Source organism: Branchiostoma belcheri, unplaced genomic scaffold, assembly GCF_001625305.1.
Source record: "Branchiostoma belcheri isolate BF01 breed outbred unplaced genomic scaffold, Haploidv18h27 scaffold29, whole genome shotgun sequence".
NCBI classification, from domain to species: domain Eukaryota; kingdom Metazoa; phylum Chordata; class Leptocardii; order Amphioxiformes; family Branchiostomatidae; genus Branchiostoma; species Branchiostoma belcheri.
In genome coordinates this window covers 769683-793829 of record NW_017803898.1, presented here as the reverse complement: position 1 = coordinate 793829, position 24147 = coordinate 769683, and the positions used below count along the sequence as shown (strand labels likewise).

Sequence of the window (24147 nt, the reverse complement as noted above, 5' to 3'; positions counted from 1 at the left end):
TTGACTGTTCAACTTATGTCTAGTAGCCTGGTTACCAAGTCTGTTTCTAACTGAAGTAGGTTTGGTAACCAGGCTTAGTATTTTAGACACGCGTGTTCATCCGTTTATCAACTGTCAAAGCAAGCTAGTGGCGATTTTGGGAAGTGGGAAACAAGCTCAAGCTGTACATTTCTGGAAACCTGGCAACCCTATTTTTGCCGTTTTTTCTATACTAAGTCCTTTAGGAAGGTTAGGAAATGACAGTAAAAGTTGGACCTACTTGCGTGGCAGCCCAGCCTGCCGTCCTGGACGTACCAGGAGGTCCCGGGAGCACACTCCACCACCGCGCACTGGATCTCGTTATTCTCCCCGCAGATGCACCGCCGGTTTCCCTCCTCTCCCCACTCTTCTCCAAGCTTAACAAGAAATCGGATACTTCAGACCATTACCCTAATACTTCCAAATGAGAAAATTTTTACCTCCGTTCTTATGTGATAGGCTATAATCCATTGGTTGAGTTAAGTCAATTTTTCTTGCATGGTATTTGCTGTAAGTTTAATCTGCTTCTCTTGGTCGTTTAGAGTAATGGTTGGTTGGCCCAGAACCCATAGGTCCTGGGTTCAAATCCACCAAAATGATCTGATCTGTTTTGTCCTTTGGAAAGGCACTTTATGTGACTTTTATCACTTTACTCCTGTGGAAATGAGTATATAGCTTTGATTGGGGACGTCCCTCGGATAGGACGTTAGATGGAGATTCCGTGTTTGGGGAGAGCCACACATGATGGCATCCACCACCTTTCGTGAGTGACACTGCTTTTCTGACAGGTCTCCAGTGTCACTGACGAAAGTTAGTGGATGCTACCTTAAATGTCTGGCCGTTTCCAAAATCATATCCAAATGCTTGAGTCACTTTTTTTTGGCTTACCTGATAATAGTTCCCAAACATGGTGCAGCCGCACTGCTCGACGGGAACGCAGTCCTGTCCGCTCAGCACGAAGCCTTCCTCGCACTCGCAGCCTTCCACGCATGCGTGCGGGCAGAGTCGGGGTGCGTCCATGTCTGAGCAGGTGGCGGGACAGGCGGAGGAACAGGGCGTGTAGCGGCTGTTGGGCGGGCACATCAGGGCTGGAGGGAACAGGAAAGAAATGTTAATCCTGGGCCTTGTATACTACGTCTAAGGCTCCATGTTTGAGCAGGTGGAAGGACAGGCGGAGGAGCGGGGCGTGTAGCGGCTGTTGGGTGGGCACATCAGGGCTGGAGGGAACAGGACAGAAACGTTAAACATCACAGAAACATTAAACATTTGGGCGTTAAACATTAGGAAATTGTCCGTACACATGGCAGGACAGGCGGAGGTGCAGGGGCTGTATACGTACGTAGCGGCTGTTGGGTGGGCACATCAGGGCTACGGGGAACATGTTAGAAACGTTAAAGACATCCAATGCAATTACAGCGTGGCATAAATATATAATTTTTCTGTATGAGAAGAATTTGATACACATCATCATCATTACATACTTGAAAACTTGAAATAGCACGAAAACAAGATCCGTGAGGATCCCCCTTTTTGGTACCACTAAATAAATACCTAGAAGCAGCCTATCATACGATAACATACCAGGGGAGTTTGTCCGCTATAAAGTACAGTTTGCCGGAACAACTCCTCTGGCATGATATCTGTCTATTTGGTCAATCTCTACGCTTTCCAGCCGCTTTCATGCCCGATGGAGGCTAACTTGTCATTGAGATGATGACAATGATGTCAAGGTTTGTGCGTTAGTTAGTCTGTAAAACTTACGACAGAAGGATTCGTTCCTCCATGTGGCCACCATAATGCCATTTTCCGCACACGCGTCGGCGTAGGCCTGCAGGTTCTTAATTGGTTAGTTAGTTACTTAGTCTGTAAAACAAAATGCGGAAGACTTACGGCAGAAGGACTCGTTCCTCCATGTGGCCACCATGATGCCGTTCTCCGCACACGCGTCGGCGTAGGCCTGCAGGCTCTGACACAGCATGTCCCTCTCCCCTCCAAACGCAGCCATGTCGTAAACACAAGAGTCGAAGAACCCGGCCGGCTCCACGGACCGCGCGCACTGCCCGAAGCTTCCGGCCGTGTCGGTCAGTCTTCCGCAGTTGGTCACGCTTTCTACGTCCTGAAGAAGGGCTTGGTCGGCTTGGGCTAGGTCGAATTCTGCGGCAACTTCGTCTGGAAGGCAGCTATTGGAGGGAAAAAAAGAGAAAAAGGAATTTTAGATTGATCTAGGTGCAGTTTTAGCTCCCGGAAGACCTAATCTCCCACTAGTCGTGGCAGGAAAGAAAGACGCTTATATCTACAGTATACATTTTTACTGTTACAGTACCGGAAAAATCACCTCGCTCTTTTCAATTGGACCACGACCAAGGACTGAGACCTTTTCCAGTAGCGTGGACGGCCATATCGTACACGCGTGCGTTCTTGCCACATAACATGCCACAGAGCAGTGTCAAACATGTGAAACATGAAAAAGTGACTTTAAGTATAATTTGAAAGATAGAAAAACTGTTTTAAGTGAAATTTTAACCCTGCAATTACTAAAAAAAACACTGTAATATGGCACTCACTAGGGGTCGTCCTCCGTGACCCAGCTCTCGGCGAACTCCCGAATGTTGGTAGTCAGGCTGCCGTCTTTCTTGACTTTGTCGTCGTCCTTCTCGCCGTTAAAGTCGCCACACAAGCCGCTAACCTGGTTCATCTGCAAGGCCAAGTGTGGAGTCAGACCACTATGAGTTTACGGTAGAACTTATGATTATGATTTTACGGTAGAACTTTATGGTAGTACCATGCCTAGCACAGCAATGATTTTTAAAAAGATATTTTAGAGTGACAAGTAATTTTAGAGGCTTTGCTTACACCATGATAAAAGCAACCGAGAAGGTTCTATGACAAGCATTTCCAGCACAGTCTCAATTCTATGTTGCATACATTTGTCTTACGACAAGTATGGCAGTACCTTGTTCACTTCAGTACTTACCATAGCGTTGCGGAGTCCCACATCCACCTTCTTGTCTCCGTCATACTTGACTTCCAGACAGAAGTTTGTCTCCAATACGGTCCACCTACAAACAGCATTGACACACCTTTGTTACTGATACGTAATGAGCATTTGATAGTTCATGATCATGATATCTTGTTCGGCGACACAGTTGATGAATATGAAACATTGATACTTTGATAATAGTTGAGACTTTATGATGGCTAAGGGGCATTGCTGTGCTGTCTGAACGACTTGAAACTGTTCTTCTTAAATTTGGCTTCAATGACTATTTGACGAACTCCTGCTACAACCCTTACCTGCCGCTCTTTTTAATGGTGATGCCTTCTGGCAAACAGACGGGGACATTCCTCATCACACCGTCAACCTGGAAAGATAACTCTGCGGTAAGGCACAGTACACAAAGGCCATGTGATGTGCTATCTTTACACATGCATAAACCGTATATGAAAATTCTTACAAAGTTCTTCCACAGTGCGTGCTCAGAAAAGACGAAAAATGCTGTACAGCATTTTTTTTTTTTTTTTCTAAGCACTGTGGAAGAACTTTGTAAGACCACATTTGAAAGTTATAAATTTGACGAAAAAAAAACACTTGAGGATGAAGACACGAGGCTATTTGCATACAATACCATTTGCTATATGGCCAGAAGACGTTGTAAACCATCTCAGTCTATAACATCTATTCCAACAGTGAGACTTACATAGACTTTGTGTCCCTTCTCCAGTGTGATGCGGTGACCGTAAACATCAACATAAACCTTCTCCACAAAAGTCACCCTGTCGTTGTTACCACGGTGTTCGTTCTTAGCTGCCACGTGGAAGGCTCTCTGCCCCTGAAACAGAGTGTGCACTTAGACTAGATTAAACTTGAAAGTGGTCAAGTTATCTCCTTAACTGAATGATCTTGCACCAGTTAAGTTCACTAAAGAGCTATAATTCTTCTTCCACTGGTTGAGACAGGCAACATGTATGATATTTAAGGGTTCAATCATTGTAGGGGTAAATCCACCTCTTTTTGACAAGAAGGATTGGATACTAGGGTGGCCTAACGTCATATCCTATGGATTGCGACCCAGTAGTGTGTGTGTCGGATGAGCAACAGCCGGGATTCAAACTCCCAACCTCTTAAACCAGTGTCAGACTCACTAACCACTGGTAAAAATGATATTGCAAACACTTCTTACTGTTTTTTAATATGATGATTCCATATTAGCGGTCTCACCTGTGTGTACTGTGCGAGTGTGTAGGTACAGGCGCCCATGAAGTTGAACTTCAGGTTGTCGAACGTGGTGTAGTGAGGGTCTCCCCAAGCCTTGCACGTTCCCTCTGAAGTCAAAGGTGCAAAAGAAAATATAAAATGAATGAATGAAGACCATAATTGACACAGAAGTACAGGTCACAACAGAAGTATAGAAAATGGATAACGTTACATATATACTTTGTCAAGTAAAATATAACTGACCATTCCTATAAACCTAAAATGTACAATATTTGGTAATACAAGCATACTTGTAGCCTGAATTATACAGCCTTGTTAGCTATAGGTCCTTTTTTGGGAGCGGACCAAGGCTGGTTTTCAGGCTAGCAGGTTTGATGAATGGTTGGGTTTCCTTCACAATGTAAGCCCCAATACCTATCTGTCTAACGAAGCCCATACCTGTCTGAATCAATTTTGTGTAGACCTAGGCAATATGTAGTATATACAAAGAGTGAACACATACCGCTGCGTGGGCAGGCGAAGTCACACTGTGCCTGTTGGGGAGCAACGGCACTGTCGTCCATAACTGGGCTGACATCTACGTAGGAACATAAAAAAAGAGAGATTTTAAAGAGATGTCAAGTACAAGTGTTCTTATATTATTGAACTGTTGTTGCTATTTGTGTGTGTATGTTGTGCTGACCATAAATATGTGGAAACAGACACGAATACAGATATAGACAGGCCCAAAACAATACCTCCATAAAAACTCACCAGGCTGACAGGACCAATGTCCGTTCTTCAGGGTCCATGTTTGTCCGTGCGGACAGGCGATCTTGGCACACATGACCTCATCCCCGGCCAGACAGGTGCACTCCTCGTCTCCCAATACAAACTTCTCATCAAGCTGAAATTAGCAGAAGCCTCTGTTAGAACACAGAAAAATACAGAGTACACTAGACTAGATAGGCTAGGCTAGATGGACCGATAGCTACAGACAGATAAAATTACATGTAGATAGCTAGATGAAGATAGATATATAGATAAATAGATACATGGACGGATAATTAGTAGTGATTGCACAATTGTGGCCCAAGGGCTACGAAACGGAGTGGGCGACCATGCTTTTGGTAGATAGATAGATTGGATAGTGTTCAGCACCAAGGACAGACATAATTGTCCTATGTGGGTTCGAATCCCTGGCAGGCCTTGGAAAAGGCATCTACCGAGATAAATACATAGATAGAGATAGATGGAGATAATCTCCAAGCAGATCATTCGGTGGCAAGGCAGTATACATTTGCCAGAGGAGTGTCACCGGTGGCTAATGGACACCTTGACACCGCATGATCTGCTTGGAGATTAGAATATAGATACTAGATAGATATCTACCTTGTAGTAGCTGCCTCCCCTGACGCAGCCGCAGTCGCTCATGGGAACGCACCGGTCTCCGCTCAGCAGGTAACCGATCTCGCACCGGCACCCTTCCACGCATGCGCCCCTGCAGGTCTCTGGAGCGTTCGGCTCTGCGCATGTGCGTGGGCAGGGAGTCATGCAGGAAGAGTACTCGCTGTTGGGTGGGCACCTCAGCGCTGGGAAATACGCAGAAGATAGGATTGAAATGTGGGTTTGCTAAGTCAGTTCTTCATCTAATATTCTGTATCTTCTGTAGGCTTGTTGGATGTCGGTAGCCTCTACCAGGCTTCGGGAGGTGGCTGGAGAGAGTTGGGAAATACGGATATCATGAAGCAAGTCTTAACTGTAATTTGTCAACACATACATACAATCGCCTGGCATTCGGTCTCATTATACCAAAGGGAAATCTTGCACACAGAACCAGACTTCTTTGCACGAGGTATTAAAGAGGCCGTCTATATTATACAAGATATTGCAACCATCCCTCAAGAAATGACGGAAGCCACAGAGTTTCTGAAACCTATGAACCGCTGCTCAACGAGTCACGAGTGTGTCATCTGCATAATGTGACGTCACAAGACCAGTCGATTGTTTATTCTGCTCTTGCAATTCTCAAATTGGTCAAACCAAAAATTGCTATACTCTCATTAGTTAAACTGCTAATTGTGATAGACAATCAGGATCGGCCTATTTCATTCATCAGAGTTCGATACTTACGGCAGAGGTCGTCTCTTCGCCACTTTGGCGGCTCCAGCCCCGCAGCTGCGCATGCGTCGGCGTAGGCCTGCAGGTTGTGACACAGGTTCGTCTGGTCTCCACCATTCGCCGCAAGGTCGTACACGCATGCGCCGAAATACTCCTCAGGGTCAATCACCTTGATGCAGTCCTGAAAAGCGTACAAGATTTTGTCAGGTCGCAAATCTAGAGTTAGCCTATGTGCACAGGCCATGCCCCAGGTACTGGCCCCTTGCTTTCCGGTTTCTTCAGTTAGCTCTATCAAGGGTAATAGTCTCAGCTTCTCTTAGGGTAAGCCCTGTGTCACTCTGAATCTGGTCTTTCCACTTCTTGAGTGGTCTTCCCCGGGGTCTGGAATTTTTTAAACTCCTGGTGGTAGGCCTTATAAACTAAGGTGTAAGATTGTCTGTTTAAGTCGATATAATATATTTCAGCTTGAACCAGGCTTAGAAGCGGGCGTAAAGAGTAAGAAATTGGCTAAATAGACAGATAACATGCCAGGGAAGTTGGTCTGCTGAAGGAGCTTGCCACTCCGAACCTCTGACAATGTCTCTATCTTTTTGATCAATTTCTACTCTTTCAATCTGCTTCAGAAGCCTGGTAGCATAGAGGGTATACTTTTCTTGGTTTTATCAAAGCAAGAACATCGAATCCTCTCATTGACAGGTAGCCACTGTAGACATGATTTTAATGCTTGGGCTAGACTGTACTTCATTACCAATGGATCTTTACACATTTGCATTCATCTCAACTAGAAACAAATCCCATCTACTAACTGCCGTATCTTTGATATTGTGTTGAACTATATTCATCACTCTGGAAGATTTGACCAATCTCATTAACGCTATAGGTATCGGTGCGCCAGCTACTTTCATTTTAATTATGTTTATGTTATATTTTATGTCATCTTTATGTTTACAGTTGTATTATGTTTTATGAGCAGCGGATTCACATACGCACAACAAGTGATTCTTATCTAATGCTCAAAAATCAATGTGAATAAAATAAACAAACGAACCCGGAAGACGCCCGTGATGTCCGTCAGCTGTCCACAGAGATGCACGTCCTCATACTGCTGGACTAGAGCGGGGTCAGCCTCGGTCAGGTCAAAGGTCTCCTCCGGGGTGATAGCAGGGCAGCTGGGGGACAAGAACAGACGGTTGTATTTGTGTATGTGGTTTAGCACGATAACTGGATTAATTGCCATGAAACTTTGAAGATGGACAGGTCTCAAAGGGGCTTCAAGATGATTAGATTTTGGGTTCCCAATCGGCTTGTTATGGTACTGCAGTGGAGCATCCAGTTTTGATATCTTATGATGTTTGGGTCACGAATTTTGCATGGCAGATACCTCTTGTGGCCAGGAAGAAGCGACAAAAGTTTGAGCCCCCTAGCATCTTGCCCAAGTTCCGCAAGGTTATTGGATCCTTACCTAGTATCGTCCGGAGCGACCCAGGAGTTTCCGAGCTCCAGAGCATCCCTTGCAAGGCCGCCGCCCGGCATCTTGTTGTCGTCATCCCCATTTCCGTTGTAGTCACCGCACATCCCCTCAACCTAGTTAGATTGACATATGAGAGGAGCTTTCATCAAATGGCAAACCCTATAATAGCAAACGTAATAGTAGTACTATATGTTTACCAGACAGTTGTCGTATGTAATTAGCCGTCGGCATACTTGGCAAATAGACAATTGTTACCGAATTAGACGGAAACCTAAGGGTTTATACCAACTTTCTACCAACCGGGACCGGGGGGCGGTACCGACTTCCGCCAAACTTTGACCCCAGTGCTAATGTCACGCGTGGAGACAAAAATCACATGTCTACAGCACTCGGGTCAGAAAGCTGATGAAGACTAAGAGTTAATTCTGTCTAAAATTCCTGTGAGTCAATTTCTCTTTTTTCTTTGAGAACAGTTTAATTCTCATTACGAAATTTCGTTACCTCGTCACCATAGATGTCCGGCAGGTTGATGACCAGGCGGTTGTCTCCGTCGAACGCCATGCTGAAGCACATGTCTGTGGTGATGACTACATACTTCCCGCTCAGCTGGATGGACACCCTTCCCTCGATACAGATCGGCAAGGTCCGGAGAACGCCGTCAACCTAAGGACGGTATAAAAAAGAGATAATGTTACATCATTGAGCAGGGTCTTTCCCGGTGAGAGTGTTTGACATCTCGAAGAGGTGATAGTCAGGTGTTGTGTCAATCCTTCCAGAAATGTAGTAAATTTACAAAAACATCACTCTTCATGCCGTTAAGTCAAGTCAACATTTGCATTGCTTTGCATCCGATTTTGTCCAAAAGACGAATTTTCGTGCGATTCCTAGAATCCTTGCAAAGTAGGTAAATGCTGAAGAGAGACAGACAGACAGACAGACACTAAAATGTTTATTTACCTTGACCATAAGGCCCTGTAGAATCTCCACCTTATGCCCGTACAGGTTCAGCTCTACCACGTCCACCATGGACACCCTGGCGTTACTGTTGTGCTGCGCGTTTTGCTCAAGGTTATCTGCTTTTGCACGCGTTAAATAAACGTATCAAAGTTTATCATTCTATAATTACCTTGACCAGAAGGCCCTGGAGAATCTCTACTTTGTGTCCGTACAGGTTCAGCTCTACCACATCCACCATGGACACCCTGGCGTTGCTGTTGTGCTGCGCGTTGCGCGCCGCCACGCGGAAATCACGGTGTTGCACCATGACGTACTTGCACTTCCCCATAAAGTTGTACTTCCTCCCGTCGAACGTGATGTAGTGCGGATCTCCCCATGCCGTGCAGTTGCTGGATTCTGTAATGGCACAAAATACAGTAAACCTGTCTAAGACGACCACTAGGGAACCGACTCGAGGAAAATTTTTCTTTTCAAGTGGTCTTCTTATACAAAAAGCACCCATTGTGGACGAAGCAAGACAGATGAATTCAGATTTCACAAGACACAGCCAAACCTGTCGACTACGACCACATAGGGAACCAATGCAAAGTACTAGTGTTACTCTTGGACGAGTGGTCTTCTTCTACACAAAAGGCATGGCGACAAGATAGGACAGAGATGCAGTTTTAGGCTTACCTGAGGGACAGAAAAGTGTTCCCAGACATTCGTTGGTCTCCGTCACCCCTTGGCTTGCGCCAGGGTCGTCAGCCATCAATGGGGCATCTAGAACAGTGGAGAAAAAGTGTAATTCAGAATCCATTCAAATATAACATCCCAATTTGGATAAATTGTTTGTTTCAGCGTGAAGCTAATACGGCGAGACGGTAGTTTGCCAGGCCTCCATCGAGTTAATTTGTAGTGTGTCGCCCACTTCCAGATAGTAGTACGAGTATTGATAAATACTACGATGTACGGCGCATCTATATGATCAATGCTATTTGGCTATATATAAGATAACCCCAACACACAGGCCCCCCTTACCCGGCTGGCATCCCTCGTCCAGTTTCCAATGAGACCCCGGCGGGCAGGCGGCCTGCACACACCTGATGTCTCCGGGCTGTTCACACGTACACTGCTGGTCTCCTTCGGACCACTCGTCGTTCAGCTAATTAGGACATACGATAACATTTCAGAGGATAACATTTCAGCGTATTGGTACACTTGAAAGTCATTCAAAACCTGTCTTTTTATCACCAACGTCCTCAGCGATAGCAGATCTAGAGTGCTGTGACGAGGATGCGATCCCAAACGTGACGTCTCACCAGATGACGTTGCAGTCATGATCATCGACAGGTATTATGACCCACTCACTATGTGCTGACACGTGCATTTCTATGTCTTTACGCTATTAGTTGGATCAGACTCGTGAAGCAGCGAGCGAAGTTATAACCGGCCCCCGACTCACGCAGCCGACCCACTATCCGCTGTGCCCCCAAATACACTGCCCCCTATAGGTATGCTGGCTTTTGCGTTGTGGCACTCTGTGGTACTTGACGTCGGCGGGGGGGGGGGTGATCTACTTACCCTGTGGTACCTCCCGTTCGTCCAACAGCCGCACTGCACGGCTGGCACACATATCTCTCCGCTCAGGACAAACCCGTCCAGACAGCGGCAGCCCTCCATGTTACAACTTACCCGTTTACTTTAGCGTCGTTCTGGTCTTCAGAAATCATGACCCACCCACTACTCTTATTACTGTCAATTGATTTTCAATGTTTCCTCTACAACGATGATATTTAGTTTTTGGACGTCTTCTTCATTCTCACCTTCACGACTGTGGTTCAGTCACTTTTCTATGGAACAAGAGCTGGAGAGAAGTGGTGGCCAACATCGCAGACGTATGATATTTGAGGAAGAATCTATTTTGGACCTCTTCACTACTCACCCTGTGGTACCTGCCGTTCGTCCAGCACCCGCACTGCTCGGCTGGCACACAGATCTCCCCACTCAGGACGAACCCGTCCAGACACCGGCAGCCCTCCACACACGGCTCGGCCGGGCTGCACTTCTCTTCCGCCTGCAGGTCCGCACAGGTGGCCGGGCAGGCGCTCACGCAGGGCGCGTACTCGGACATCGGAGGGCATCGCATCGCTAAAACACAACAGAGAACTTTAGAGTTAATGGGGTCCTCAAGTCCAGAAGGGAAGGGAAGAGAAGTTCAGTTGTAGGGATGCCATAGAAACATCTGCCAATAGCATTGTAACATAAGTCCGGAAACTGACTCTCCTGGCCACTTTATGCCTTTTGGCCGAATTATACGATCCTTATTCTTGTAGGAAGACCCAGATGTAGTAGAGGCTATGGCTACCATTTTCAAGCCTTTAGTTGGCCTTAAGGTTAAGGATAGAATTCGCTGGAAAGCGCCAATGTGCCACCTCTTAGCTCCCTACTTGAGGCTGGTAGGGAGCAGAGTTTTAGACAGACTAGGACTGGACATGCTAAACATGCCTCGCGTTTGGCCTGTCCTCAACTCGCAGTAACAAGTGTAGTGGGCTTTTTAAGAAAGTGGATCGTATTCCTTTATTGTCCTATTGTCACCAGGGAATGATTGAATGCGTTTTGCTTACGACAGAAGGAGTCAGTCCTCCAGCTCGGCTGAGGCACCCCCTCATCCACGCATGCGTCGGAGTACGCCTGGATGTTCTCGCAAAGCAGCTCGGGAAGGGTCCCCTCGTGGGAGGCCATGTCAAACACGCATGCGTCGTAGTAGTCTTTGGGGTCGACCATCTCGTGGCAGTTCCCGAAAGGTCCGCTAGGGTCCAGCATCATTCCACACTGGTCGGTGCTCTCCACTGTCTGCAACAGGCCGGCGTCGACTTGCGATAGGTCGAAGGTTATCTCCGGGGTGTCTTCAGCAGGGCAACTGGAAACAAGTAAAGAAATTGGAGATTTTAGACTTCAGGGAAGTATGCAATCCTCCGCTTCCTGAATTCTCTAATTCCTAATGGCCCTCGGGCAGATTCTGGAACTTTTCATAAGGGTTAGATCTTACTGGAACCACCGAACCGTTTTTGGACGTACAATATATGCTGCAATATGTTGAGTTTCAATGAAAGCAATACAACTTGATACCAGTCTATTCTTATAATAGAATAGAATTTATTGTATTGGTTGCTTTGTCATCCTTGCCATACATACGTCAAGCAACAAAGTTCATTCATTCATTTTTTAAATCCATACATATATATGATACTTAACAGCTTGGTGAAGGGAAATTTATTTTATCACACCTTGCGTCTATGATGTCTCCCACTTTCCAGCTGTCTCCAAACGTTGCCTGGCTCGTTGCTAGGTTACCGTCCGGCAGCTGTCGATCATCCGAGCGGTCCCCATTGAAGTTGCCGCACATGCCTCGTGATTGGTCAATCAGGTGGTTCGGCACTTCCAGGTTGACCTCGTGGTTCCCGTCGTACGTGACCCGGAGGCAGAAGTCCGTGTAGATGATGACGTCCCTTCCGCTCATGCGCACTCCGGCCTTGCTCCCGATGCATGCTGGGAGGGCCACTGGGATGTCGTTGATCTACGTGTATTTAAAAAAATAAAACAGGGTCGTTACATTTTCCAAAATATCCCTGGCTTATCGACAAACTTTTAAAGTTGACGTCCTATCAACACCCTATAGTGTATAAGGTTGCGCCTATCTCCGTTATTTAGCCCTTGGGTCACACTGCTATGCAAGCACAGGTACTGCAACAGCACTATGTAAAAGCTCTAAGTGTTGGTCATGAGTGCTACGTAGTGCTAAGTATTAGCAACATTTTCAAAAGTCCCGGTTAGGGAATGTAACCCACCAACTACCGCATGCAAAGCAAGTGCTCTAGGCTATTATCATGGTGCATGGCAACATTTTATGCCATATAAATGGTGAGAATGTTATTTGTCGTACCGCGACCCGGTTGTTCCTTGACACGGTGATCTTCTGTCCGTACACCTCCACAGTCACCCTGCCTACATACGACACGTGGTTCCGACCGTTCCTGTTGGGAAAACAAAATTCCTCTAAGCGTCTTTTTTATTGAAAATCATAGAAAGTATCAAGTGACAGTGTTCTGCATTTATGGCAATCTATGGTTTTTTTTAGTCTGCTAAAGACAACCTTTCACTGTCTCGGGTTTTATGGGGACCCTTAGACCCTTCCTTAGTATTCTGGCTTCAATCTGAAGCTTCAAAAGCTAGGATACTGGTTTGAAAATCTAGAACTACCAATAAGAGACTGGGGTTGCTTGTCACCAAGGAATCAGCCCAATAGGGTCTCAGAATCAGTTCTGAGTGACTTGTGAGAGTGCTAGAATCACGATTTTGCTAAGAGACTGTATCATATTTGTCTACCCAGGGACTAGTGTAGATGAGCCTACCTGTGCTCGTTCTTTGCCGCAACCCTGAAGGCCGGCTCCTCAGTCCGCTCCGCCAGTGTGTAGGTGCAGGTCCCCATGAAGTCTGTCCTCGTCCCGTCAAACGAGATGTAGTGCGGGTCTCCCCAGGCACGACAAGACGCCCCAGCTATTGTAAATATTCACATCATTTGTAAATTCACTCATGCATTGTAGTAAGACATTAGTATAGTCTGCGTACCATTCTGACAAGCTGATAGTGTTAAGACCAAAGTACACAGTATTAAGAATGGTTAAAACGATGTTTGCAACTAGAAAATTCGATCGACTAAGTTATAATTAAAGAGCTTTCTTTTGTAATTGTTACCGTTTGCAAGAAACATAGTCCGCACCTGATCGGGCACAGGCTGTGGTCCCCAGACAGATATCCTCGAATGGGGCAACTGTAGGAAGAAGTTACAGCAATTAGAAATCAAGAAATCTCTTTATTCATTATCATTAATTTCTCGCAAATTATCTCTGCATGTTTTTACAGACATGCATATAGACAGGAAATGAGGTACCCTTTTCTGGGACCTTTGACATAATTTCTTGCTAGTACAGTGTTCACATGTGAACTAAACAAGCAATCACACCGAAAACAAAAACTTCTTGCACGAAGATGGCAAAAAGGAGTGCCATGCATTGCCAGCTATTAACATCTGTGTTTGACCGTTATAATTGTACATTTGAGATTGACATGTGTGTACAGTGCATGGGAGTAATACTACTGTGCCCTCACGTACACGTGGGCAGATTCTGGTAAACCACCCACTCCATGTGTACACGGGGTCAGAGTCCAGTGACCCTAGAAGGTACACGCGTCTAGCTGCATCACGAAAAAGCACGTTTTGTGTAAACTCTTCCCACACGATCTAACCGTGAGGTCAGATCCACATCCTACTTTAGAACAATAGGTTTAAGCCGCTTGTTTATAAAGTATGTGTTCAACATACTACAGGGTTAAAGCATTTATCCATGCAATGACTCATCACTAAATGTTTTTCCTTATTTTTGTCTGAAGCAATCAGATATTTCGTGGTTCGTGCAGTCCGTATTGACACTGCGGCATTACTGTACAAAGAATCTATTCACATATTTTATCTGCGTGCTAAAACTGGAATTACCAGATCCTGTTTCAACAACTTATACGTTTTTCCTTATTTTTGTCTGACCCAATCAAAAGTTCGTGTTGCTTGTATTGACACCGTAGTGCGGTATTGTTGAAATGTCAGTGTACAAAGAATATGTTCAGGTATTTAATCTACGTGATAAAGCTGGAATTATTAAATCCTGTTTGAACAACTTCTAAGTTTTTTTCCTTATTTTTGTCTGATGCAATCAAATATTTCAGAGTTCGTGTTAGTCGTATTTACACTGCGGTATTGTTGAAACGTCAGTGTATAAAGAATCTATTTAGCTATTTCGTAATCTGAGATAAAATGGAATTAGTAAATCCTGTTCCAACAACTTTTATTGAAGTTTTTCCTTATTTTGTCTGATGCAATCTAGTATTTCATGGTTCGTGTAGTTCGTATTGACATTTGTAGCATTGCTGGAATGTTGATGCACAAAAGAGTCAATTCAAACATTTCCTAGGCGTGACAAAATTGAATTACTAGATCCTGTTCGAACAAAACACATGATGCAATGATTACATCATATTACACAATGAAAAGTATTGTATAGACTTCATGAATTCCTGGTTACCAGTATAATTCAATTGGTTGCAACCCGAGCTCTACTTTTCAGTCAGACATGTTTGAAAGTTCATAGGCTACGTTTGTACCATTAGAAGAGTTTCTTGTTAGGTTTGTCCCAATCAAACTCCTTCTGGTAAGATCGTAATCATTTACTAAAGAATTGCAACGTTTACTATAGGGCCTCGTGTCCTTTTAATTGGTTCAAAGTACTATAGTACGAGTACCATGCCATTTTGAGCAATGATCGTTGAAATGCAAAATCCACAAACTCTTCTGGGTGACATTTTTTTAGCAAGAACGACCTTTCAAACAAGACAGTTTTTAAATTGATCACAACCTTGATTTAACGGTACGTTAGAGCTTGCAGACCGGGTATTTCACGCTGACCATAAGTATTTGTTTGCGTGCCCTAGTCCCTTGTTACGTTGAAGTATATATACTATAGTTTTAAAGTATTATCAAGGCTTAGTAACATGCTAGTTCATGTATTTTCTGTTAGAAAAGGCTTTCAATATGAACTTTCTCCTTAGATCCTGAGATTTCCGGCGAAGACCGTCTGTTGGAATGTGGTAAATGAGTATGTACCGTTTCCTAAACAACAGGCTACCAGAAGGACTATTCCATTATACTAGTGTAAGCCACTCTGATCACCCATGACACTGGTGACGTTTAGAGAGTTGGGCGGAGTTAATAAAGAACTTGGTGCTACATACTTTGTGGCATTTCCGTTCCCATTCTCGACACATATTTTACAACACAGTGCTATGATCCCCAAACTGTTATTACAGCATATGTATGGTAAAGTGGCATGGTGGCTTTATGGTTAGGGTTGTTGAATGAGAATCTGAAGGTTTGGGGTTCAAATCCCTGGTAGGCCCCAGTGTCCTTGGGAAACCATCTATTTTCACGACTCTGGGAAAATGACTACCTAGCTTCGGTTAGGGACGTCCTATAGGATGGGACATAAAGCGATAGGTCCCTCGTTAAAGATCCCACTGCATTTATCTATACGATGTATTAAACACCAGTACTCAGAATCTGTTTTTAATGTTCCTCAACTCAATTATGTTTAACCAATTGTATATATCGTCCTCAATGGCTTCAAGTGCAGCTATTTAAGACTACTTAAGAATTTCACCAAGTCTCGATAAGTAAGTTGTTATTCGTGGCGATAAACTCTACCCTAGTGAAACGACAAATCTATAAACTATACATGACAAATGGACTACGTTCCTTTACACATGGCGGCTCTTAACTTGACAGCATTGAGTACACTTCCCGAGGTTTGGACAAATCGCTGCCCAAACAAAACTCAGTCGTTTGACGTGTTTGTGTGTGTTTTGCCGAGGACACCGGTTTGACCCTCTGGAACCGTGGCTAATGCTTACAAACACAGCTTAGGGTTCGCTTGTGATCGGCACGTAGCGCTGCTTTATTTCTCTGGAGAAGAAATTGGGGATGCAGAATTTGTCAACATCCTGGTAGCCTCTGAACGTTCAGTTTACAGAATTCTTAAGGTCACCGTCCTTATGGACAATTTGTGAACTTTTGACCACTTTTGGTGGAATGGGGGAGTAGAGAACTTTAAAACATTGGCCACAGTCTACAGATTCTCTACTTTCTTCATGGGAGCTCGAGACAGCATTGAAGCATTGTATTGGTTGGGCCGGCTACTCCAAGGGCTGAACTGTGAGGAGCTTACAACATATTGAGGAAGGGTCTAGAGCGGGTGCCTTTCAGCGCTGACTCAAGGGACCTCAATACGACCCCAGGAGCGGCCATAGGACTGTAAGGTTTGAACCACTCACACTGGGAAGGTCCCCTACTCTACCATTACGCCACACACCGCACACTAAAAGCATTTCTATCCCATATACATATACACAAGCTACATGTGGTTAGTATCACTACCTAGCTACGGTGGCCCATAAGAGAAAAGGAAAACATTGTCTCTTTGGGCCATCGTACTTACCGTCTATGCAGCTCGGCCCCTGCCACCCAGGCTGACACTCGCATCGGAAGTGGTTCCCGTCCACCACGCACAGTCCACCGTTTTTACATGGGTCTCCTGCGCACTGGAGATGAGAGAGAAAATCAGACATCAAGAATTCTAGAATTGTCTTGTTTCTTTGTTTGTTAGTCCACTAAAGGAGTTACTGCTTGCTGCCCTAAAATTGTACACTTTTGGGGACAAGCTCACGTTATCTGACTGTCTTTATGGCCAATTCAACTCTTTCCAGACACCTCTGAACCATGGTATAGAGTGTATTAGTATGTCTATCTGGCCAATTTCTACTCTTTCCAACAGCCCTGAAGCCTGATAGAGGCTAAGAATGTCTACTTGGCCAATTTCTGCTTTTTCCAGACTCTGAAGTCTGGTAGAGGCTAAACATGCCTATCTAGCGAATGTCTACTCTGTCTAGTCACCTCTGAAGCCTTGTAGAGGCTACTGAAGGCTTTATGGGTCCGTAGAGGATAAATGCGTCTATTATTTGGCCAATTTCTACTCTGAAGCCTGATAGAGCAACCTCTGAAGCTTGATGGAGGCTTCTAAATGCTTACCGGATCAGCTGCCAGGTCCTCATCAATGCGACCGTCTCCATCGTCATCTATCCCATTAGGCAGCTCCTCATCAATCCGCCCATCACAGTCGTTATCCTCACCGTCAGCCGGCGTCGGCTGGGTCACCTGACACGGAGCTGCGATCTTAGCCAATCGCAGACCGCCGGGGTAGCCGTAGGACTCCGGGTACGAGAACCCGTACATGAAGGCTGAAATATGAAATATCGATGAATGTATAAGTATTACTTCAATCAAAGTGAACACAAAAATGCTGCGAGATGATAATCATGCCAATAAGTTCCATCAAATTTTCTTTTCCAGTCAGAAACAAACCCTTAAGGTGGTTACTACAACCTATTACAACCTGTAATCTCTTATATGTAACTAGAGATCCCACCGCTGCCACCAATGTAAGGCAAACGCTTGTACTTCCTTGTTGCCTACTGCAACTGAGCAGACAAGCACTCCTTTAAACACATGTAAAAGCTTACAGATGTGGTCTGTGTACGTGTGGTGGCTATGACAATCCATTTGTCCTTACAAACACATTGTAGCATATGCATGCTGTGACGACTCTATACAGTGTAGGGTCGAATGTACCTGAAAATGTGACGATAGGCGAAGTGTGCTTGAAAGTGTGGGTACCGGTATAACATGTGTATCATTATGGGGTCTATACAATTAAGGGTTAACTATACCTGAAAATGTGACGATAGGTGAGGTATGCTTGAGAGTGTGGGTACCGGGAGCGACCATCAGCCCAGTAGCAGACAGGTCCGTGTCCGGGATGGGGTGCCACGTGGTGGATTCTGGGAGTTTTCCTCCGTCCAATAGCAGCCCGTCCAGCTCGTCTGTCCTTAGCACGATGCTGACGTAGTTCTTGGTTGTTCCTGGAATCAGCAAGTATCAATTCCCGTAAAGACACAAATGCCCCCTCCTTTTAACAATCTAAGAAAAGGGGTACTTTTTCCTCATGTTTTACTTCTTGTTGCAATATAGTGTGGTCGTCGACTTGTAAATTGGCAATGGCTTTGGTGTTAAAACTTGAACTACATTGAATAGCATGCAAATTTCCCTATTTACAACCATTTATTTAAGAAGAGCCTACGTTTCGATACCATCTGTCATCTTCATCAGGGCATTTATGATCACTGTGCACTGAAGCTATGTGTTACTACTAAATATGCGGTCCAAAATGTAAAGTACCTGTGACATTCATTGATATTAGTTACAATATCATATAGTGGGATATGCGGTTCCAAATGTAAAGAAGTGTTCTTTACAATACATAAAGTACTACATTGATTTCGACATACATTTAAGGCGGAAATGACGTTGCACATACCGGAAATGAGGTCAGCAGTGGAAAAAGCGTAATCTGCGGCAAACTGCTCGACAGGCGGGAGATACATCATGAAGGGGTCAGTGTCCGTGCGGTCAACGTTGCGCCCCGTCTTGCTGAACTGGAGCACCATGATTGGTTCAGAGCCTTCGATCACGTGATACTCGTCTGATGGGATGTCCAGCTCCCAGAATTCCCCGGCTTGTAGGGTGCGACTTTGGCTGCCGCTGAACTGGACCTGATGACACAAAAGTTGTATGAATGTTTTCCTCTTGAATTTTCATCCTTCAATTATGGAACTTAATAGAATTATCAATTTGCCTGTTAAATATATCGCACACACACACACACGCACACGGCACACACACACACACGCACACGGCACACACACACACACACACACACACACACACACACAATCATATTCAGGACATATGCACATAGTACTCGTTGTTATTTATAAACAATTTTTGTTGTGTTTCTTGTCTATTATATCATACTTTTCGTTCCTAGAAATTGCCCGACCGGAAATGTGCCCTAAGCACAAGGAGAGTATAACTTGGTTCTGGATACACTATCCAGAAACGTACCTGAGCATTATTCTAGATAATTTTGGATGAATCAGTACCTGTGTGTAGTCATTGGCGGCGACGTTGCGGAGGCACGGTTCTTGGTATTTCCATATGCGTGTCTGAATATTGTTCTGGATAAAACACGGTTCTGGATACGAATTTACTATGGTTCTGGATAGTTCTGGATGATTCTGGATAGAACAGTACCTGTGTGTTGTCCTTAGCGGCGACGATGCGGAAGATGTCCCCGCCTGTCCTGCCCTCCAGCGGCACCGTGACGAACCGCTTACCCCAGGTGTTCACGGGAGGAATCTGCTCAACAAGGTGGTCACCTGTCCCGCTGATCTGTGGAATCTTGAAAGAACACAAACATGGGCCACGCGGTTCAATATTTATGATAGTTCGTCGTACGATTTTTATGCCATAGAGTTTTCAAGCCAACTTTCACAGAACCAACGGCACACAAGTATCTTGACTACAGCAGGACTACCAAAAGGTTAGCATGTGAATTCTTTGGTTAAAAAAATGATTTCATGTGCCGTATATGAAAAGTTAAGATTCATTGATAGCTAATGATACACATGTGCACAAAGCAGGTCCGTGGGTTTGAGCCTATCTTCATCAGGACGGTACCCAAAATCAAATACTCATTCAGAATTCCTTTCTACACTAGTAAGCTACTCTATGTTATAGAATGTCTAACTAAATAAAACATCCTAGTTGGCAGAAATAAAAAGATGACGAACGTTTGTGAATTTGTTCCCGCTGAAGACGGCCACGGGCTTGTCTGACGTGATGTGGGATCCGGTCAGGTCCTGGTCACTCTGCAGCTGGATAGCCTCCATCCTGGGCGGTATTACAGACGGGTTAATTCAGAATTTGTCCGTAAAACAACGACTGAAAAATGTCTGATTGATGACTCAAAAAGTTCGAGGCGAAACGAGGGAGTTTTCAATTCGGAACTAAGAGGTCTTGGGTTCGAGCTCTGTCATGCCTCTAATCATTACGCGACTTTTCTCTCTTTTCTCAGGTAAACATGAGTCCTGTATTGTCCTCTGTGTTAGTGGTAGCATGACAATAAGTTGAAAAAAATGAGTGTGCCGTCACTACGTCCTGTGATTACATTTGGAATGTAAATAAAGTTCACCATAGTGGGGCTCTCATACCAGCTCCTAATCCAGGGAGCAAGTCGATATACAAATATGATGTTACCCAGACTAAGAAGTAGACAAAGTGTACAAGCTGACGTTACCTGTTGAGAGTTAGGCTCCTGGTGGTCCCTCGGTCGAACTTCTGCCCGTCAATGTTGCCCTTGACCTTCTGGGTTGTTGTGATGGTCACGGTCGTCCCGTCCTCTATACCCACCACAGCAAACTCTGCCGGCTCGCTCTGCAAGTAAACAAAAACAAACAAATAAACAAGCATCCAGTGGGCCCAAAGTCTCATCATTTTGAAGTCTCATCAAGGTTTACCAAATCATCAAATATCCAGACAATACGCCTAAGCCTACTCGTGTTATCGTGTCGACACACACACACACGAATGCTACCGAAAACATAACCTTCTTGACGAAGGTAAACATGCAATTTTCCATCATGTACAGAAAACGTTACTAGGCAAAGCATGTTTTCATACATTTTAAGTGTCTACCTAGCTTTGATCGCTTTGAAGCTAGAAACAATACTATCTATTGATGTAGTGCACCACTTGTTACTGAAAAGAATGGTAAAAGGCGAATGAACAAAGTAAAGTAAAGTTTCCATCACCGCTTACCCTTGGGTGGTATCCAGCTGTGTAGTACTCGTTACCGAGAACATCGACGGGCAACGCGAGGAAGGCGTCTGAGGAGGCCTGCTCCGTGAACACTCCGTAAACCACGATCTCGGCGTCAGAAGTGATGCGGATAGCCTTAGACGCCCTGGTCGTGCCGCGGAGCTCGATCTCACGAGGGATCTCCACTATCGACACCTGCGTTGGGAATAGATCGGTTTTTAGCCAGTTAGCACAGAAAGGAAGCGGAAAGACCACTTCTAGGACTGAACTAAGTTGGTGGAAAGTATAAGGTGACTAGCTTGGAGATGGCAGTGAACGTGGCCTTGTATCAAACACTTGTTAGAAAGAGAGTTCAGTAATTCTAGAGTCCGTGGAGGGAAGCTGTTCCTGAAGATCGAGTTAGAGACTAGCTAGCCATGGTAACTGGGAACTTTTAACGGCAAAATAGATCAATCACAAAATAGTGGAAAGCAGTAGAATAGGAGCCAAAAGTTGAAAATATTCTCGAGAACAAGCCCTTCATGTGAATGATATTCTACACCCCCTTTGTATCATGTTTGCATTATTATTTTACATTTCTAGTGTTCTGCTGAATGCCTGCTGATTAAAAAAAAATTCCCTACCTGTCCGAACTTGACAGTGAGAGACTGTGAGAAGGCCTTGAACGGCGCCTCCACAGTAACCGCTGTGTCGTGGCTCACGGTGCCGGTAATGAAGAGTTTAGGCGGGTTAGGGTTAGGGTAAAGTAAAATCGATTCCTACCTGTCCGAACTTGACAGTGAGAGACTGTGAGAAGGCCTTGAACGGCGCCTCCACAGTCACAGCGGTGTCGTGGCTCACGGTGCCGGTGATGAACAGTTTAGGCGGGTGCTGCTGACGAAGCATGTTCTCCGTAAACACCACCACGAACTCCGTACCACGGTTATCACGGACATTCAGACCTGCGAACAATCAAAATTTAGCATAACGTTTTATTCTTTATCTATATCTATTTATTTCTTTGACTGAAGATACAGCCATGGCTACGAAATTAGCATTGGTCTACGCATTATTAAGGTTGAATCTTGAGGCTTTGCCACACAGGAATTCGCAAGGCCTCTGTTCGGATGATTTGTAGTAGGTCTGGACTAGAATTTGATCAATCGCAAATTGAGGCATGCCCTACAATGTAACTCTTTTATCAAAGGTGTGGTTGGTTCCTTAACGTGTGTGGGGCATGATATTCACCAAACATGGGAAATTAAATCGTTTGACCGTTTTTGTTTATCACGTAGTTCCTTGACAAAGTCTATGATATGAAACGATATTAAGCTATTGAATATTACATGCATCAGCTAGCTTGAATTAAGCATATTCAATACGTCTATATGCTTTTTGGCAAGGTTTCAATTCGATATATATACACAGGTGTACGTTAAGCCTTTGTCAAATGTTCTTCATGTTCAACATCTAGTCACACAATGGGAACGACTTGTAGTTAATTCCCTTCGCTATGCCACAGTAAGGCCATGTTGATTTGATTATATGGATGACATCCTCCGGGAGCTCCAAAACTGATGCGCGCGTGCGAATTAAAAAAAAGTTTTGCAAAAAAAAAGTTCTTTTCATTATGAAATCTACGTGGTCATGAGGGTTGAGCAAATGGCACAGAATATGGTTTGGCAAATAATCTAGTCTTCAAGTTCATTTCTTTACAATTTCGTCTTTTTTCGTTTGATTTTGGCATTCTACGACATTGGTATAGTTTTTATTAATTTTTTTTGTAACTTACGGTATATTTTTGCTCATTTTGCAACTGTTTTGTACGATTTAAAGTATGGTTGAAAACTTTTTTTGGGGGGAAACGGCCGAAAATTCATGCGCGCGCGGATGTCATCCATATAATCAAATCAACATGGCCTAACACTTAAACAAAAAGACGTGCAAACTAAATGGCCTACCTGTAGAGACCTTTGCAGGAAACCCGGGCTTCTTGTTGAGACTGTAACAAAATTTACTTAATGATCATGTACGTAAAGAAGATGTCGAAATACATGTTGCGTTAAAAGCTTTTTTATGTTCTATTTACCTACTCGATGTAACATATTCGTTCACAAAATGGTAGTATTGGTTACCCGTATTGAACCGTCTCATGTCTTAATCACTTCTAACGTGCACGTGCAACATATAATTAGTAGTCAGTGCTGAATAACAGAAGTTCTCTTTATCGGATAAAATGGTTAAAACATGTCTTATTTTCGTGTATGTTTTACCCTATAGACTCTTACGAAAGGAACTAAACTACTTCAGCCGTCAGGACTGACATTCAGTCAACGAAAGAGTAACAGTAAAGACACCCCGACAAACTAATAATCGGCTATCTTCTATACAGTATATATTATGACAACGAAAATTGACGAAAAAAAACACATGTATCTTACCTCGCTGGTTTGGCAACCGTAGCCATGTAGAGCAGCAACACCGCCAAAACTACAGACCTCACCATGGTGTTAGATGGGTACGGTCAAAACTGTTACAAAAATTATAAACTTTCTCCTGTACTTTCCAGGACCGGTCGGGACGGAGGACAAGTCAGTCCCGGTACTAGCTGATCTAACAGGTGTCTCAAACTCTTAAGACGTAGGAAGAAACCAATCCATGTAAACAGGGGTGGGTACTTCTACAATAACTGCCATTACGTTTCATTTTCATAGTTTTACATTTGAATTTGCCCGTTTCTGCCATCTTTTCTGTAAATGAGCATTTCTTTCATCAAAATTGTACTCAAGATTCGAAAAAAAATGTAAGAAGTTATTACGTTTTGAAAAAAGATGACCCCCTAAAGTTTATATGAGATAACCTTTTTGGGGCGTATCGAAATGACATCTTATTGACCTGAGGGTCAAAATAACCCAAGGGTTTACATTAAACCACAAACACGTACAGGCTGGTCGTCTTAGCCACTCGGTATCTGCCCTGGAGTCCGCATTGTTGGCGCTGCAATCACTAAGCTGCTATAGACCACGTTACGCAAACATCACCTAA

General features: G+C 44.3%; 1 protein-coding gene across 1 annotated transcript in view; it reads right to left on the bottom strand.

The window, feature by feature from the left end:
* LOC109472902 (IgGFc-binding protein-like) overlaps positions 1–23569 on the bottom strand; it is a 39133-nt gene extending 15564 nt beyond the window's left edge. The window contains exons 1-35 of the mRNA XM_019772768.1: positions 23544–23569; positions 23064–23104; positions 21886–22064; positions 21124–21318; positions 20603–20739; positions 20097–20196; positions 19558–19704; positions 18782–19016; positions 18135–18326; positions 17437–17645; positions 16847–16949; positions 13525–13575; positions 13157–13301; positions 12688–12778; positions 12032–12321; positions 11369–11664; positions 10687–10892; positions 9783–9906; positions 9438–9524; positions 8932–9158; positions 8307–8468; positions 7797–7918; positions 7383–7503; positions 6347–6515; positions 5606–5805; positions 4988–5120; positions 4737–4811; positions 4238–4341; positions 3717–3848; positions 3313–3380; positions 2993–3077; positions 2583–2713; positions 1909–2198; positions 907–1106; positions 260–395 (exon numbers count right to left, since the gene is read on the bottom strand). Coding sequence (XP_019628327.1) covers positions 260–395; positions 907–1106; positions 1909–2198; positions 2583–2713; positions 2993–3077; positions 3313–3380; positions 3717–3848; positions 4238–4341; positions 4737–4811; positions 4988–5120; positions 5606–5805; positions 6347–6515; positions 7383–7503; positions 7797–7918; positions 8307–8468; positions 8932–9158; positions 9438–9524; positions 9783–9906; positions 10687–10892; positions 11369–11664; positions 12032–12321; positions 12688–12778; positions 13157–13301; positions 13525–13575; positions 16847–16949; positions 17437–17645; positions 18135–18326; positions 18782–19016; positions 19558–19704; positions 20097–20196; positions 20603–20739; positions 21124–21318; positions 21886–22064; positions 23064–23104; positions 23544–23569 — 5209 coding nt within the window. The remainder of the gene's footprint in view (positions 1–259; positions 396–906; positions 1107–1908; positions 2199–2582; positions 2714–2992; positions 3078–3312; positions 3381–3716; positions 3849–4237; positions 4342–4736; positions 4812–4987; positions 5121–5605; positions 5806–6346; positions 6516–7382; positions 7504–7796; positions 7919–8306; positions 8469–8931; positions 9159–9437; positions 9525–9782; positions 9907–10686; positions 10893–11368; positions 11665–12031; positions 12322–12687; positions 12779–13156; positions 13302–13524; positions 13576–16846; positions 16950–17436; positions 17646–18134; positions 18327–18781; positions 19017–19557; positions 19705–20096; positions 20197–20602; positions 20740–21123; positions 21319–21885; positions 22065–23063; positions 23105–23543) is intronic.
* Between the last annotated feature and the right edge of the window lie 578 nt (positions 23570–24147).